The sequence below is a fragment of the Periophthalmus magnuspinnatus genome, chromosome 5, assembly GCF_009829125.3.
Source record: "Periophthalmus magnuspinnatus isolate fPerMag1 chromosome 5, fPerMag1.2.pri, whole genome shotgun sequence".
Taxonomy (NCBI): domain Eukaryota; kingdom Metazoa; phylum Chordata; class Actinopteri; order Gobiiformes; family Gobiidae; genus Periophthalmus; species Periophthalmus magnuspinnatus.
In genome coordinates, this window is record NC_047130.1 from 25,662,561 (window position 1) to 25,676,125 (window position 13,565).

General features: G+C 41.1%; 1 protein-coding gene across 1 annotated transcript; it reads left to right on the plus strand.

Annotated features, from left to right (window-relative positions):
* Window positions 1–761: 761 nt before the first annotated feature.
* On the plus strand, window positions 762–9,324 carry slc2a11a (solute carrier family 2 member 11a). Its single transcript, XM_033967277.2, has 12 exons — window positions 762–818; window positions 1,270–1,368; window positions 1,574–1,734; window positions 1,913–2,037; window positions 2,471–2,600; window positions 2,667–2,815; window positions 3,414–3,601; window positions 7,252–7,362; window positions 7,789–7,890; window positions 8,380–8,455; window positions 8,529–8,656; window positions 9,067–9,324. Exons 1-12 carry the CDS (start codon window positions 795–797, stop codon window positions 9,283–9,285), a joined length of 1,512 nt encoding a protein of 503 aa, XP_033823168.1. The 5' UTR covers window positions 762–794; the 3' UTR covers window positions 9,286–9,324.
* The last annotated feature ends 4,241 nt before the right edge of the window (window positions 9,325–13,565 follow it).

The window sequence follows — 13,565 nt, forward strand, 5'->3', positions numbered from 1 at the left end:
AAGCCAATTTGCCTCTGCTAAATGGTTCAACAGAAATGCACATCTCATGGTGGTGTAGGTCTTAAAATTTCAGCTGTGCATTATAGACCTCAGTAGATCTAGTGTCAGTAAAAAAAAAAAAAAACATTGCATGAAATTTTACTTTTAAAACAAATGTAGGAAATCTAAATGTTGGTGCGTTAGTGGATTGATTCTTGGATGTTGATCTGTTAGCGCCATCTGCTGTACAATTCCACGTTTGCAATCAAAACAAATTTATTTATTTATGTATTTATTTATTTATTCATTTATTCATTTATTTATTTATTTATTTATTTATTTATTTATTTATTTATTTATTTATTTATTTATTTATTTATTTATTTATTTATTTATTTATTTATTTGACAGGGACGATACAGTCATACATAGTCACAGGCAGACCATGCAGCTGATACCATACAGTGTAGAGCTAGAACTAATTCTCAACTTCTGTCCTTGGAGATGTAAACTTTGAGCCTATGAAACATAAAAGGGCCTGTGTTGTTTTTAATCTCTCACCATCCTAGAACAGTGACGTCAAAGCCTTACAACTGTGCTCCCTTTGCGGTCACTCATTCGTCCAGCATTGCCATTGTAAAGTACACTGGTCACCATCTGCGCGTTTATGAGTCGTGGCCTCTGTTATGTGTGTAGAAAGCTCTAATTGGAAGCTGAGATGGTGGGCTGAACCTGAAACCTGCCTATGACCCGGGCCACTAATACAACTGAGGGCTCTAGGACTTGAGTCTGTACAGTGACCAGCGCCAGCCAACATGTCCAGCCCTGGAGCACAAAAGGTAATTTGGTTTTCAGTTTTTCTTCATAATAATTGTATTTTTCATTTATGATATGCAATATTTTGTAAAGCGCTCACGTGCATATTCAATCAAATGTAGTTAAGTGAAAGAATGCTTTTCTCCTTGTCCTGAGGTAAAGTTTGTTTCAGTTGTAATGATGACTGCAGTATTTCAAGCTATTCCCACTACCTATTTTACCAATATCTGAATAATTCACAGTGCAAACACAGGTATGTGAATATCTACACATCCATCCTAAAAGTTGTGTCAAGATATTTTCATGATTTTAGATGTAGATAAATAGATTGATGTAATTGGAATTTTAGAAGGAAAAAAAAAAGTCACAGCATTATGACTTGCCTCGTTAATATAAATGTATAAACTGTACCTCAAAAACTCATTGTACACATGATGAATTATTGATTATTGGAGGATGTGATTTCATCCGCAGGGCAGTTCTTTAACTCTGGTCTTAATGGTGGCTTCAGCTGCCATTGGAGGGACCCTGCAGTATGGATACAATTTGGCTATTATGAACGCACCCACTACCGTAAGTTTTCTATATTTTCTGTTTTTTGTAAGTTTTCAATATTTTTCCTAATTAGTTGTAATGTATGTGGATTAATGTAGAGTGTAGACCCCTAGTGTGGACACAGGAATCAAGGAATCTCTTGCAGAAGATGTTTGAGTTTGGCTGTGTTAATTCAGTAACAAACTTTTGATTTAATGTTTAACTTTGCAAAACTTTTCTTCAGTTCATTCAGACCTTTATCAATGAAACATCTCAAGAGCGATGGGGAATACAGTTGGAGGATTATCAAGTGACTTTAATCTGGACAATCATAGTTTCATTCTTCTCTTTGGGGGGCTTCACTGGGGCCTTAATTGCGGGACCAATGACCATACGATTTGGAAGGTAAAAACAACAATGTTGTAACATAAAAACACAAATGTTTGGACAATGCAATGTCTCCACTGTTAATGATCAAAGTACGGATTATTCATTTACTATCTTTTACCAAAAGCTTTTTTGTCAGAGTTTCTTTGATGCAGTGGGAATAGATATAAACTTCAAACATCTTGATTCTTTCCAGGAAAAAATGCCTACTATTGAATAACATCTTCCTTATGAGTGGTGCACTCATTGCTGTGACCAGCAGAGCCGCCAAGTCCTTTGAGATGATCATAATTTCACGGGTGCTTGTGGGAATTAATGCTGGTAGGTTTGTTTGCTTTTGCAGATGAACAGTTCATTTTTTGTACTTATTTTACAAGTGTTTAGTGTATTTAGTACACTATAGCATATGTAAATAATAATTTTACATTTTGTTCATTACAAAAATAGGAAAAAACACATCCATTGAGTAGTGACATTTTTAAACCCTACATGTATGATGCAGACTGTGAATGTTTTAATAACTGCAAGTAAGTACAGCAGTGGGCGGGAATAGGGGTGAGGGAGAAAACTGCATATTCAGAGAACTCAAGCAGCCTCAAATGCAAGATTACGCAAAGCAGTGTTTTCAAGTTGCAAACTACAACGTGCAAATCACTGCAGAGTTGGACTAACAAAACCTATAACCTATAAGTCCAGAATGGATCATTAATAAGATGCTTGTGTGTTCACAAATTATTCACATTTTATTTGACAGGAATCAGTATGAATGTCCAGCCTATGTATTTTGGAGAAAGTGCTCCTAAACACCTGAGAGGAGCGATATCTCTGTCTTCAGCCGTGTTCACAGCGTTTGGTGTTGTCCTGGGACAGGTAGTCGGATTGAGGTGACTGGTGTGAAAAGTGACACAGATGACTTCATTTGCATGTCTAAAATTTGTCTTTATTTATAGGAAGATTTTGGGGAGTGAGCCGTGTTGGCAGTACCTCTTGGCCAGTAATGCTATTCCCGGCTTTATTCAGCTTCTTACACTGCCCTGGTTCCCTGAGAGCCCCAGGTACCTGCTCATCGACAGAGGGGACAAGGAGGGCTGTTTGAACGGTAGACAGCTACAACATGAATAGATATTTTTTTATTTACGTGTTAAAGGTGCACTTAATAACTTTTCTAGTGAGAGAAGGGAAGGGGGGGATCAAAAATATCTGTTACTGAAGATATATATATATATATATATATATATATATATATATATATATATATATATATATATATATATATATATATATATATATATATATATATATATATATATATATATATATATATATATATAAAACCATACCAATACTTACAGTGCTACCTGTCTCCCATGATATCCACACATATATTTAATGTAATTTTTAGGAATATTCCAGGTAAAGCAATACTATCTCCAGGGAGACAAGCAGGTAGTGGACCAGAAGAGTTGCAGAGTACACCTTTAACTTTGACTGTGGTCTGTTTTTGGATTCCAATGTAATATCTGAGAATCATTACATAATCAAATTTGAATGTTAAGTTGTTAAAAAAAAAAAAAAGATTTTAATTTGTTAGTTTATTATAGATACTTATTGTTTTAAATCTATAACTGAATCCCAGTAAATAACAATAACTTTTCCCAAATATAAACTTTAGTATGCACCTGTTGTTCCATTGTTAGCTCTGCGGCGCCTGCGTGGCCGTGAAGTGGAGAACGATGAGCTGAATGAGATTCTGGAGGAACAGGCTCAGTCCAAAGGTGTGAGGCCCCGTCGGCCCTGGGAGCTCTTCACAGACCAGGCTGTGCGCTGGCAGCTTCTCTCTGTCATTGTGATCAGCAGCGCCATGCAGCTCTGTGGAAATGACTCGGTAATCTTTAAGTGTAACAAACATTGTACCTACTCTAGTTACTGAGACAATGAAAAGCTGCAATCTTTTTTTACAGTTAAGTTGGGCTGTCTAATAGATTACTAGGACTGGGAAATATGGTGATAAACATCAGGACGCGATCCCGTCCTTGTGATAATATTTGGTGATATCATTAGGATATCATCATTTGGTGATATCATTAGGACTATATCTCAGCCATATCTCAAACACTTCATTCATTCTGGCCGCTGTTTACATCCCTCCGTGCGCGGATACGCACGAGGCCCAGCGCGTGCTCGCGGAGCAGATTCTGAATGTGGAGCGAACCTTCCCGGACTCTTTACTGATCATCTTGGGGGATTTCAATAAGGGAAATCTGAGCCAGGACCTGCCCAAATACAAACAGTTTATTAAATGCCCGACGAGAGAGCAGAAGACGCTGGATCACTGTTACACAACGGTCAATGGAGCCTACAGAGCCTACAGAGCCTACTGAGCCTACAGAGCCGTGCCCCCTCTGCTCTAGGGTTCTCTGATCACGTCATGGTTCACCTCATCCCTGCTTACAAACAACGGCTGAAACTCTCCAAACCTGCTGTGAGGACTTCTAAGAAGTGGAGCAGTGAGGCTGTGGAGGAGCTTCGCACGTGTTTGGACACTACAGACTGGGATGTGTTCAAGGCCACAGACAGTTTGGATGAGGACACAGACACTGTGACATCATACATTCAGTTCTGTGAGGACAGCATCATTCCATCATGCACCAGGGTGACTTTTAACAACGACAAACCCTGGTTCACACCCAGACTGAGACATCTGAGGAGGGAAAAGGAGATGGCTTACAGGGCAGAAGATGGTGAAGGCTACAGGCGCTGCAAATATGCTTTTAGCAAAGAGGTGGAAAAGGCTAAAGCAAAGTACTATACACGTCTGGAGCAGCATTTCTCCACCAATGACTCTGCTTCTGTCTGGAGAGGGCTTAGGCAAATCACCAACTACAGGCCCAAAGCCCCTCCCGCCCTGGACAACAAACAACTAGCAGAAAAGTTAAACAGCTTTTATGCAAGATTTGAAGTTTCACACCCCTCCCCCTCCTCCCTCATCATCATGGACATTACCTCCAAACCCACCTTGGACCCCCCCTCCTCCCCCACTGCCCTCACAGTTTTGGAGCAGGATGTGACTAAACTTTTCAGGAAGCAGAATCCCCATAAGGCCACGAGACCAGACGGTGTCTCTCCTTCCACCCTTAGACACTGTGCTGAGGAACTGGCTCCTGTCTTCACGGACATTTTTAACACCTCCCTGGAGTCATGTCACGTCCCAGCCTGCTTCAAGCTGTCCACCATCGTCCCCGTCCCCAAGAAGCCCAGGATCACTGGACTTAATGACTACAGACCTGTGGCGCTGACGTCTGTAGTCATGAAGTCATTTGAGCGCCTGGTCCTGCACCACCTCAAGTCCCTCATCTCCCCCCTCCTGGACCCTCTGCAGTTTGCCTACAGAGCCAATTGTTCTGTGGACGACGCCATTAACCTGGCCCTTCACTTCATCCTCCAGCATCTGGACTCCCCGGGAACCTACGCCAGGATCCTGTTTGTGGACTTCAGCTCTGCGTTCAACACCATCCTCCCTGCTCTGCTCCAGGACAAGCTCGCTCAGCTCAACGTGCCTGACTCCACCTGCAGGTGGATCACTGACCACGGCCTGGGGAAGAATGTCTTGGACACTCGGACTATCAGCACAGGATCTCCACAGGGCTGTGTACTTTCTCCCCTGCTCTTCTCCCTGTACACCAACTGCTGCACCTCCAGCCACGACTCCGTCAAACTGGTTAAGTTTGCGGGTGACACCACCCTCATTGGACTCATCTCGGACAGCGATGAGTCTGCCTACAGGAGGGAGGTGGACCAGCTGGTGTCCTGGTGCAGCAGCAACAACCTGGAGCTCAACGCCCAGAAGACAGTGGAGATGATCGTGGACTTCAGGAAAGTCACAGCCCCCCTGCCTCCCCTCACCCTGATGGACTCCCCCATCACCACTGTGGACTCTTTCCGCTTCCTGGGCACCTGCATCACCCAGGATCTCAAGTGGGAGCCGACCATCAGCTCCCTCATCAAGAAAGCCCAGCACAGGATGTTCCACCTGCGGCAGCTGAGGAAATGCAAGCTGCCGGTCCAGATGATGGTGCAGTTTTACACGGCCATCATTGAGTCCATCCTCACCTCCTCCATCACTGTGTGGTTCACTGGGGCCACTGCCAGGGACAGACAGAGACTGCAGCGCCTTGTGCGCTCTGCTGAGAAGGTGATTGGCTGCAGCCTTCCATCTCTACAGGACCTGTACTTCTCCAGGACTCCGGGGTGAGCAGGCCGTATAGCAGCTGACACTTCTCACCCTGGACATGGACTATTTGAGCCACTTCCCTCTGGCAGGAGGCTACGGTCCATTGGGACCAGAACCTCTTGTCATAAGAACAGTTTCTTTCCCTCTGCTGTTTGTTTCATGAACACTTTATAATAATTGTACAAAACTGGACACTTTATAACACCGGTCACTTTAATAAGTCATGTTTGCTCTGTTGTTCTGATGCTGCTGTTGTATATATTTTCTACCTTTTTTTAATTGTTTTTTAAGCATATCTTTTTTTTTTACTTCGTGCATGCCCTTATTTGTATTTGTATTTATTCAGTGTGTTTTATGTTGCGCTTTATCACCAAAGTAAGTTCCTAGTTTGTGAACTGTGTTCACAAACGATGGCAATAAAAGGATTCTGATTCTGATGTTACCATTAATTAGGCAAAAATCAACTACCCCTTGACATAATTGCTTTCAAGTAACATATTACATATTGGCTTAAGATTTTTAAGATCACATTTAATTTGCTTATTACTTCTCAAATTCTTACAGTCATTCTACAAAATTGTGATAGAATTGTGAATTGTGATATCAATTAATAACTAACCAGCTAGTTGCATGTTAATGGTAAAATGTGGCTTTGTCTCTTTGTAACTGAGAGTATGTCTCTGAGTGAGTATTATATGACCTTTTGTTTTGTAGCCAATTTGCTCTCTAAAGTTTAAACGTTAATGAGATATTTGAGATGGCCTGCAGTGCAGTCTTTACATTGACAATACAGCTGGCATCAGTAACACAGTTTCCGTTCCCAATCATGAACAAATCTTAATAATATCATATTTTAGGCAATAGCTTTGTGGCTCACTTGGTAGAGCCCCATAACTCATACTGATAAAAAAAAAATACTGCTATTATAACATATATGGTATTGTAACGGTTTAATTATATTATTAATAACATTGATTTCTCGAACCTTTTCACTTCATTTCATTGTTGTCATGGTTGCCCTTCATTTATATGTTTTTGAAAGAATACTGTATGAGAAATAGTTATAAGATTTTAATTTTACTCATTTTACTTGAAATTATTTTATTTTAACTACGTCCTAACTTTCTGAATTTTGTACCAGGCCACTTTTTAAGTAAAATGCCTGAACTGGGTCAGTTTCATAGGCTTTAAATGTGCACTGAGGTTGGCAGATTATTATTAAAATTAGGCCAACAGGAGCTTATTAGGAGTTACACAATCAGAACTATAGTTTTTAAGTCTTATTTTACCCTTTTCTTTTGCAGATTTACTTTTATGCCTCCTATGTTTTCAAAGAGGCCGGGATCTCTGCTGATAAAATCGAGTATATTACAATAGGCACTGGTTCATGTGAATTCACTGCCTGCATTATGTGTGTAAGTACTGTCTGACACGTTATGTAAGAGGCTACAGTGGCATGTTGTTTGCAATTTTCTTGAATCTTTAATACAAATGCAAAGTTCATGTTTATGTAAGAGATGTTGTAATGCTCTTGGTTTACATTTAACAATTTATTGATCATTATGGCTTTGCAGACAGAGCCATTGAGAACTGTAGATTATAACATACTGTACATACATTCATGCCAGTATCACTTCAGATGACATAATAATTTAGATGAATACTGAATTTTAATCAGACAAGTGGCTAGCGATACTCCACACTGATCTGGTCCTCTGCCTGCATCAATACTGATAATACGTGAATTCTGCAAAAAAAACATGCAATTTAATTTTTAACTTGGAAATCACTGAAAACTTCATGTAACTAATTATCTATAAATACAATTACGATCTTTGTAGAATTTGCTAATTGAGCGTAAAGGGCGGAGGTTCATGCTGATGGGAGGCTTCATACTGATGACTGTCTGGGCTGTGGTCTTCACAATTGCTCTGTTATTTGAGGTATTGTATAACTTTCACTGCACAAATAATTCATTGCACCCACAGTAACCTATAGAATACATACATACATACATACATACATACATACATACATACATACATACATACATACATACATACATACATACATACATACATACATACATTCTAACATGGTAAAAATATGTATTAATTTTAATGTGTGAAATAAACAGAATAATTATCTATGGCTTTTCCACACAATGGGCACTATTCAAATCTACTTTTTTTTAGGACTTCAAAACTGCCATTATTTGTCATTTTAAAAACAATAAAAGATTTGGCTGCATTTATATTTTACTTTGTGATGGCTGCCACATCCATAAACATTCTAGTTTTCATTATACCTTACATTATAATAGCTTACATTATACCTTATAATCAACAGATCACTGCATATATATTTGCATGATGTCCCTTGTTACTTATTTCAAGTAATGTAATGTTTATTTTATTTCCTCTCTTAAACAGCATTATATTTCATGGATGCCATATTTGAGCATGGCATGTATATTCACTTACATCCTCAGTTTTGGTATGGGGCCAGGTAAGAGACTTTATACTAAAAATAAATATGCCGAAAAATGTAATGCTCTAACAAGAGCCTTTCTTTCCTGCAGCTGGAGTTACTGGTGTGTTACCCACAGAGATCTTTAACCAGTCAGCGCGGCCTGCAGCCTACATGATCGCTGGCTCCATGATGTGGATCAATCTTTTCATTGTTGGGATGATCTTTCCTTTTCTGGTGGTCAGTAATTTAATAAAGGGAATCATATATCTAGTGTAAATGATGGAGCGAGAACATAAACTGTGTAAACTTGCATTATGTTTCTATTATAATGAAAAATGTAAAATAAACCCAAACTACCCATTGTGAATGAAAACACTGTGGTGGTGCAGTTGCAAGGGGGTCCACTGCGGGTTTCTTCCTGATTTCCTCAACAACACAAAGCATGCAGAGTGGGTTAATCCCTCAACTGGGCACCTTCTGACCAGGAACCTACAGTTCCTTTATGCGAAGAAGTGATCATGCTCCTATAGCCTATTACCTATTTAGAACTTTTGCTCCTTATTGTTAGAAATCCATAAGTCTATTAGAGCAATAGTACCAATAGAACTTTTATTCCCACTTGTCATAAAATTGTCATTTTTTTTCAGAGTGGTCTGAAGGAGTTCTGCTTTGTGCCGTTTGCTGCAGTCTGCTTTTTATCGTCTTTGTACGTCGGTATGTTTCTCCCAGAGACCAAAGGGAAGTCTCTGTCTGCCATCACAGCAGAGTTTCACAAGCTCAACTTCAAAGGCCTGGACCCACTACACTCTCCTCAGTGTCAGGCCAAGTACCAGCTGGGCGATGTGTGCCACTCTACAGCTCTGTAGACTGCTGCCTTTAATGGGACTGCAAATATCACTTTATATTTGTTTTGTGTAGACATAATAGAATTATATGTCTATGAGACAATGTGTATATGAATGTAATTTTATATAATAATTATAATGCTTTGCGCTTGTAACATTAACAGGCTTGTTGAAGGCTGTCAAAGCACTATACTAGAGTCATTATTCATTCATTCCATACTCGGTGGTGGTAAGCTACTATTGTAGCCACAGCTGCCCTGGGTATTGTATAAAATTACTCCTTCCTCTGGAGAAGGCTGTTGTTAGTCAAAGTTATATAAGATAAATGCTAAACATTGACGACAAACATTTGCACACATGTTTATAAGGTGAACATTTTTGTGTTTAATCATTAATAACTTATGTACAGTTGTTTGACTGATTTGAATGCACAAGTAAAATGTATTTCTCTAACAGTGTAAGACATTGTTTGAAGTGTGCAATAATTGTGCAATGAGTGAATCATTGTATTTTCACATTTCTGTTATGCTTCATTAATCAAATAATAATGCCTTACACTTGAGACATGCTTTAGAGGCTTGTTGAAGCCGCTGAAAACACTACACTGTAGTGGTTGCTAATATGTGCCGCGGGACCATCACCAATCACTCACCCACACACACCACATTCATACAATTCCAAGTTGGGATGCTGTGTAAAACTTAAAAAGATACAGAATACAATGATTTGCAAATCCTTTTCAACCTATATTGAACTGAATAAACTACAAAGACATGATATTTAATGTTCAAACTGATAAACTTTATTGTTTTTATGCAAATATTCACTCATTTTCAATTTGATGTCTGCAACAGGTTCCAATAAAGCTGGGACAGGGGCATGTTTACTACTGTGTTACATCACCTTTCCTTTTAACATCAATTAGTGTTTGGGAACTGAGGCCACTAATTGTTGAAGCTTTGCAGGAGAAATCCTTTCCCATTCTTGCTGAATGTACAACTTCAGTTGCTCAGCAGTCCAGTGGCTTGTCATTGTCTTGCTGAAATAAGCAGGGACGTTCCTGAAGACGTTGCTTGGATGGCAGCATATGTATGTACCTTTGTATGTACCTTTCAGCATTAATGGAGCCTTCACAGATGTGCAAGTTCCCCATGGGCACTAACACACCCCCAGACCATCACAGAGGCATTAACACCCCCCCGGACCATCACAGAGGCACTAACACACCCCCAGACCATCACAGAGGCACTAACACCCCCCCGGACCATTACAGAGGCATTAAAACACCCCCGGACCATTACAGAGGCATTAACACCCCCCCCGGACCATCACAGAGGCACTAAAACACCCCCCCCGGACCATCACAGAGGCACTAACACCCCCCGGACCATTACAGAGGCACTAACACCCCCCCGGACCATTACAGAGGCACTAACACACCCCCGGACCATCACAGAGGCACTAAAACTCCCCCCCGGACCATCACAGAGGCACTAACACCGCCCCGGACCATCACAGAGGCACTAACACACCCCCGGACCATCACAGAGGCACTAACACCCCCCCGGACCATCACAGAGGCACTAAAACACCCCCCCGGACCATCACAGAGGCACTAACACCCCCCCCCCGGACCATCACAGAGGCACTAAAACACCCCCGGACCATTACAGAGGCATTAACACCCCCCCGGACCATCACAGAGGCACTAAAACACCCCCCCGGACCATCACAGAGGCACTAACACCCCCCGGACCATTACAGAGGCACTAACACCCCCCCCGGACCATCACAGAGGCACTAAAACACCCCCCCGGACCATCACAGAGGCACTAACACCCCCCCGGACCATCACAGAGGCACTAAAACACCCCCGGACCATTACAGAGGCATTAACACCCCCCCGGACCATCACAGAGGCACTAAAACACCCCCCCGGACCATCACAGAGGCACTAACACCCCCGGACCATTACAGAGGCACTAACACCCCCCCAGACCATCACAGAGGCACTAACACACCCCCGGACCATCACAGAGGCACTAACACCGCCCCGGACCATCACAGAGGCACTAACACACCCCCGGACCATCACAGAGGCACTAAAACTCCCCCCCGGACCATCACAGAGGCACTAACACCGCCCCGGACCATCACAGAGGCACTAACACACCCCCGGACCATCACAGAGGCACTAACACCCCCCCGGACCATCACAGAGGCACTAAAACACCCCCCCGGACCATCACAGAGGCACTAACACCCCCCCGGACCATCACAGAGGCACTAAAACACCCCCCCGGACCATCACAGAGGCACTAACACCCCCCGGGACCATCACAGAGGCACTAAAACACCCCCGGACCATTACAGAGGCATTAACACCCCCCCGGACCATCACAGAGGCACTAAAACACCCCCCGGACCATTACAGAGGCACTAACACCCCCCCAGACCATCACAGAGGCACTAACACACCCCCGGACCATCACAGAGGCACTAACACCGCCCTGGACCATCACAGAGGCACTAACACACCCCCAGACCATCACAGAGGCACTAACACCCCCCCGGACCATCACAGAGGCACTAAAACACCCCCCCGGACCATCACAGAGGCACTAAAACACACCCCCCGGATCATCACAGAGACTTTTGAACTTTGCGCTGATAACAATACGGATGGTCCTTTTCCTCTTTGGCCCACAGGACATGACGTCCATGATTTCCAAAAACAATTTGAAATGTGGACTCGTCAGACCACAGCACACTTTTCCTCTTTGTGTCAGTCCATCTCAGGTGAGCTCAGGCCCAGAAAAGCCGGCAGCATTTCTCCAGATTATGGATTATGGACCATAGACGATGAAATTTCTAAATTCCTTGCAATTGTACATTGAGAAACGTTGTTCTTAGACTGTTGGAGTATTTGCTCACGCAGTTGTTCACAAAGTGGTGAACCTCGCCCCATCCTTGCTTGTCAATGACTGAGCCCTTTGGGGATGCTACTTTTATACCCAATCATGACTTTTGTTGCCCCTGTCCCAGCTTTATTGGAAGGTGTTGCAGGTATCACATTGAAAATGAGTGAATATTTGCATAAAACAATACAGTTTATCAGTTTGAACATTACATATCATGTCTTTGTAGTTTATTCAGTTCAATATAGGTTGAAAAGGATTTGGAAATCATTGTATTCTGTATTTTTTTTTAAGTTTTACACAGCATCCCAGTGGAGAGTCAGATGTTAAAATATGTTTCACATAAGTCTTCACCATGAAGATACTAAATATCCTTTTGTGACAATAGCCTACATTTGTGTGAGAATGTGTCCTTTGCTCTATTTTACTTTTCACTGTTATTTACAGTCTCCACTCCACAGTCTTTTTTACTTTTTTTAAGTGTACAATGTAAAAGTTGCCCTTCTGAAAATAGAAGATATAAAGCTGCCACTGCTCTGGAACAAGAACATGGTGATTTTCCTGCAGTTAAAGTTTATTTTTTTGTTGGCTGGATTCTTTATTATTATTTATTATTGAGATACTTCTCAACTAATTTAGCTGTCTGGACAATACACCGACTTCAAGGCATGGCGTGTGCTGAGAGAAGAGGTTTTATGACTCAAAGGAGCAATTACATTAAAATTACACAAAATTTGTGTTTTTGATTAAAACCTATTTTGTTTGCAAATATACTCTATTATCATAGCTTTATCTGGGTTAAATTTAGCAAAAAAATAAAAAATAAAAAATCTGATATTCACATATGAGTTTTGGGTTTTTTTTGTTATTTTTTAATCTAAGTTTATCTAAGTCTATCTAACGATTAACTTTGCCACCACATCTGTTTATTGACACGATCCTACCACAGAATTCTTATCTATCAAAGTATGGACTATCGGGAAAATTATATATGAACACATCTTATGTTCTAAAATAGTAAATACAAGACCAGGGCTGTCAATTTCTTACTGTGCCTTCAAGATGGTTTCAGTAACAATTTTCCCAGACTAAGATCAAATATATTGACATGATTTTCATGTGCTATTCAGTCTTTGTGACTGAGCTGTTTATACTGAAGACAACAATTATAGATTATAATATTAAAGTTATTATAATATTAAAGATTTCAGTAGTCAATAAGCAACAATGATTACGATTATTCATTCAGTCCTGTGAAGGCCGCAGTTATCTTGCTCTGACCAGTCCCAACTTGATTTACATTGCTGTTGCCATTTACTACTTTTTTGTATGTTACATAGTTACTACTAAAACTGTGAGGTGAAACAATGTAGTCATCTCAGG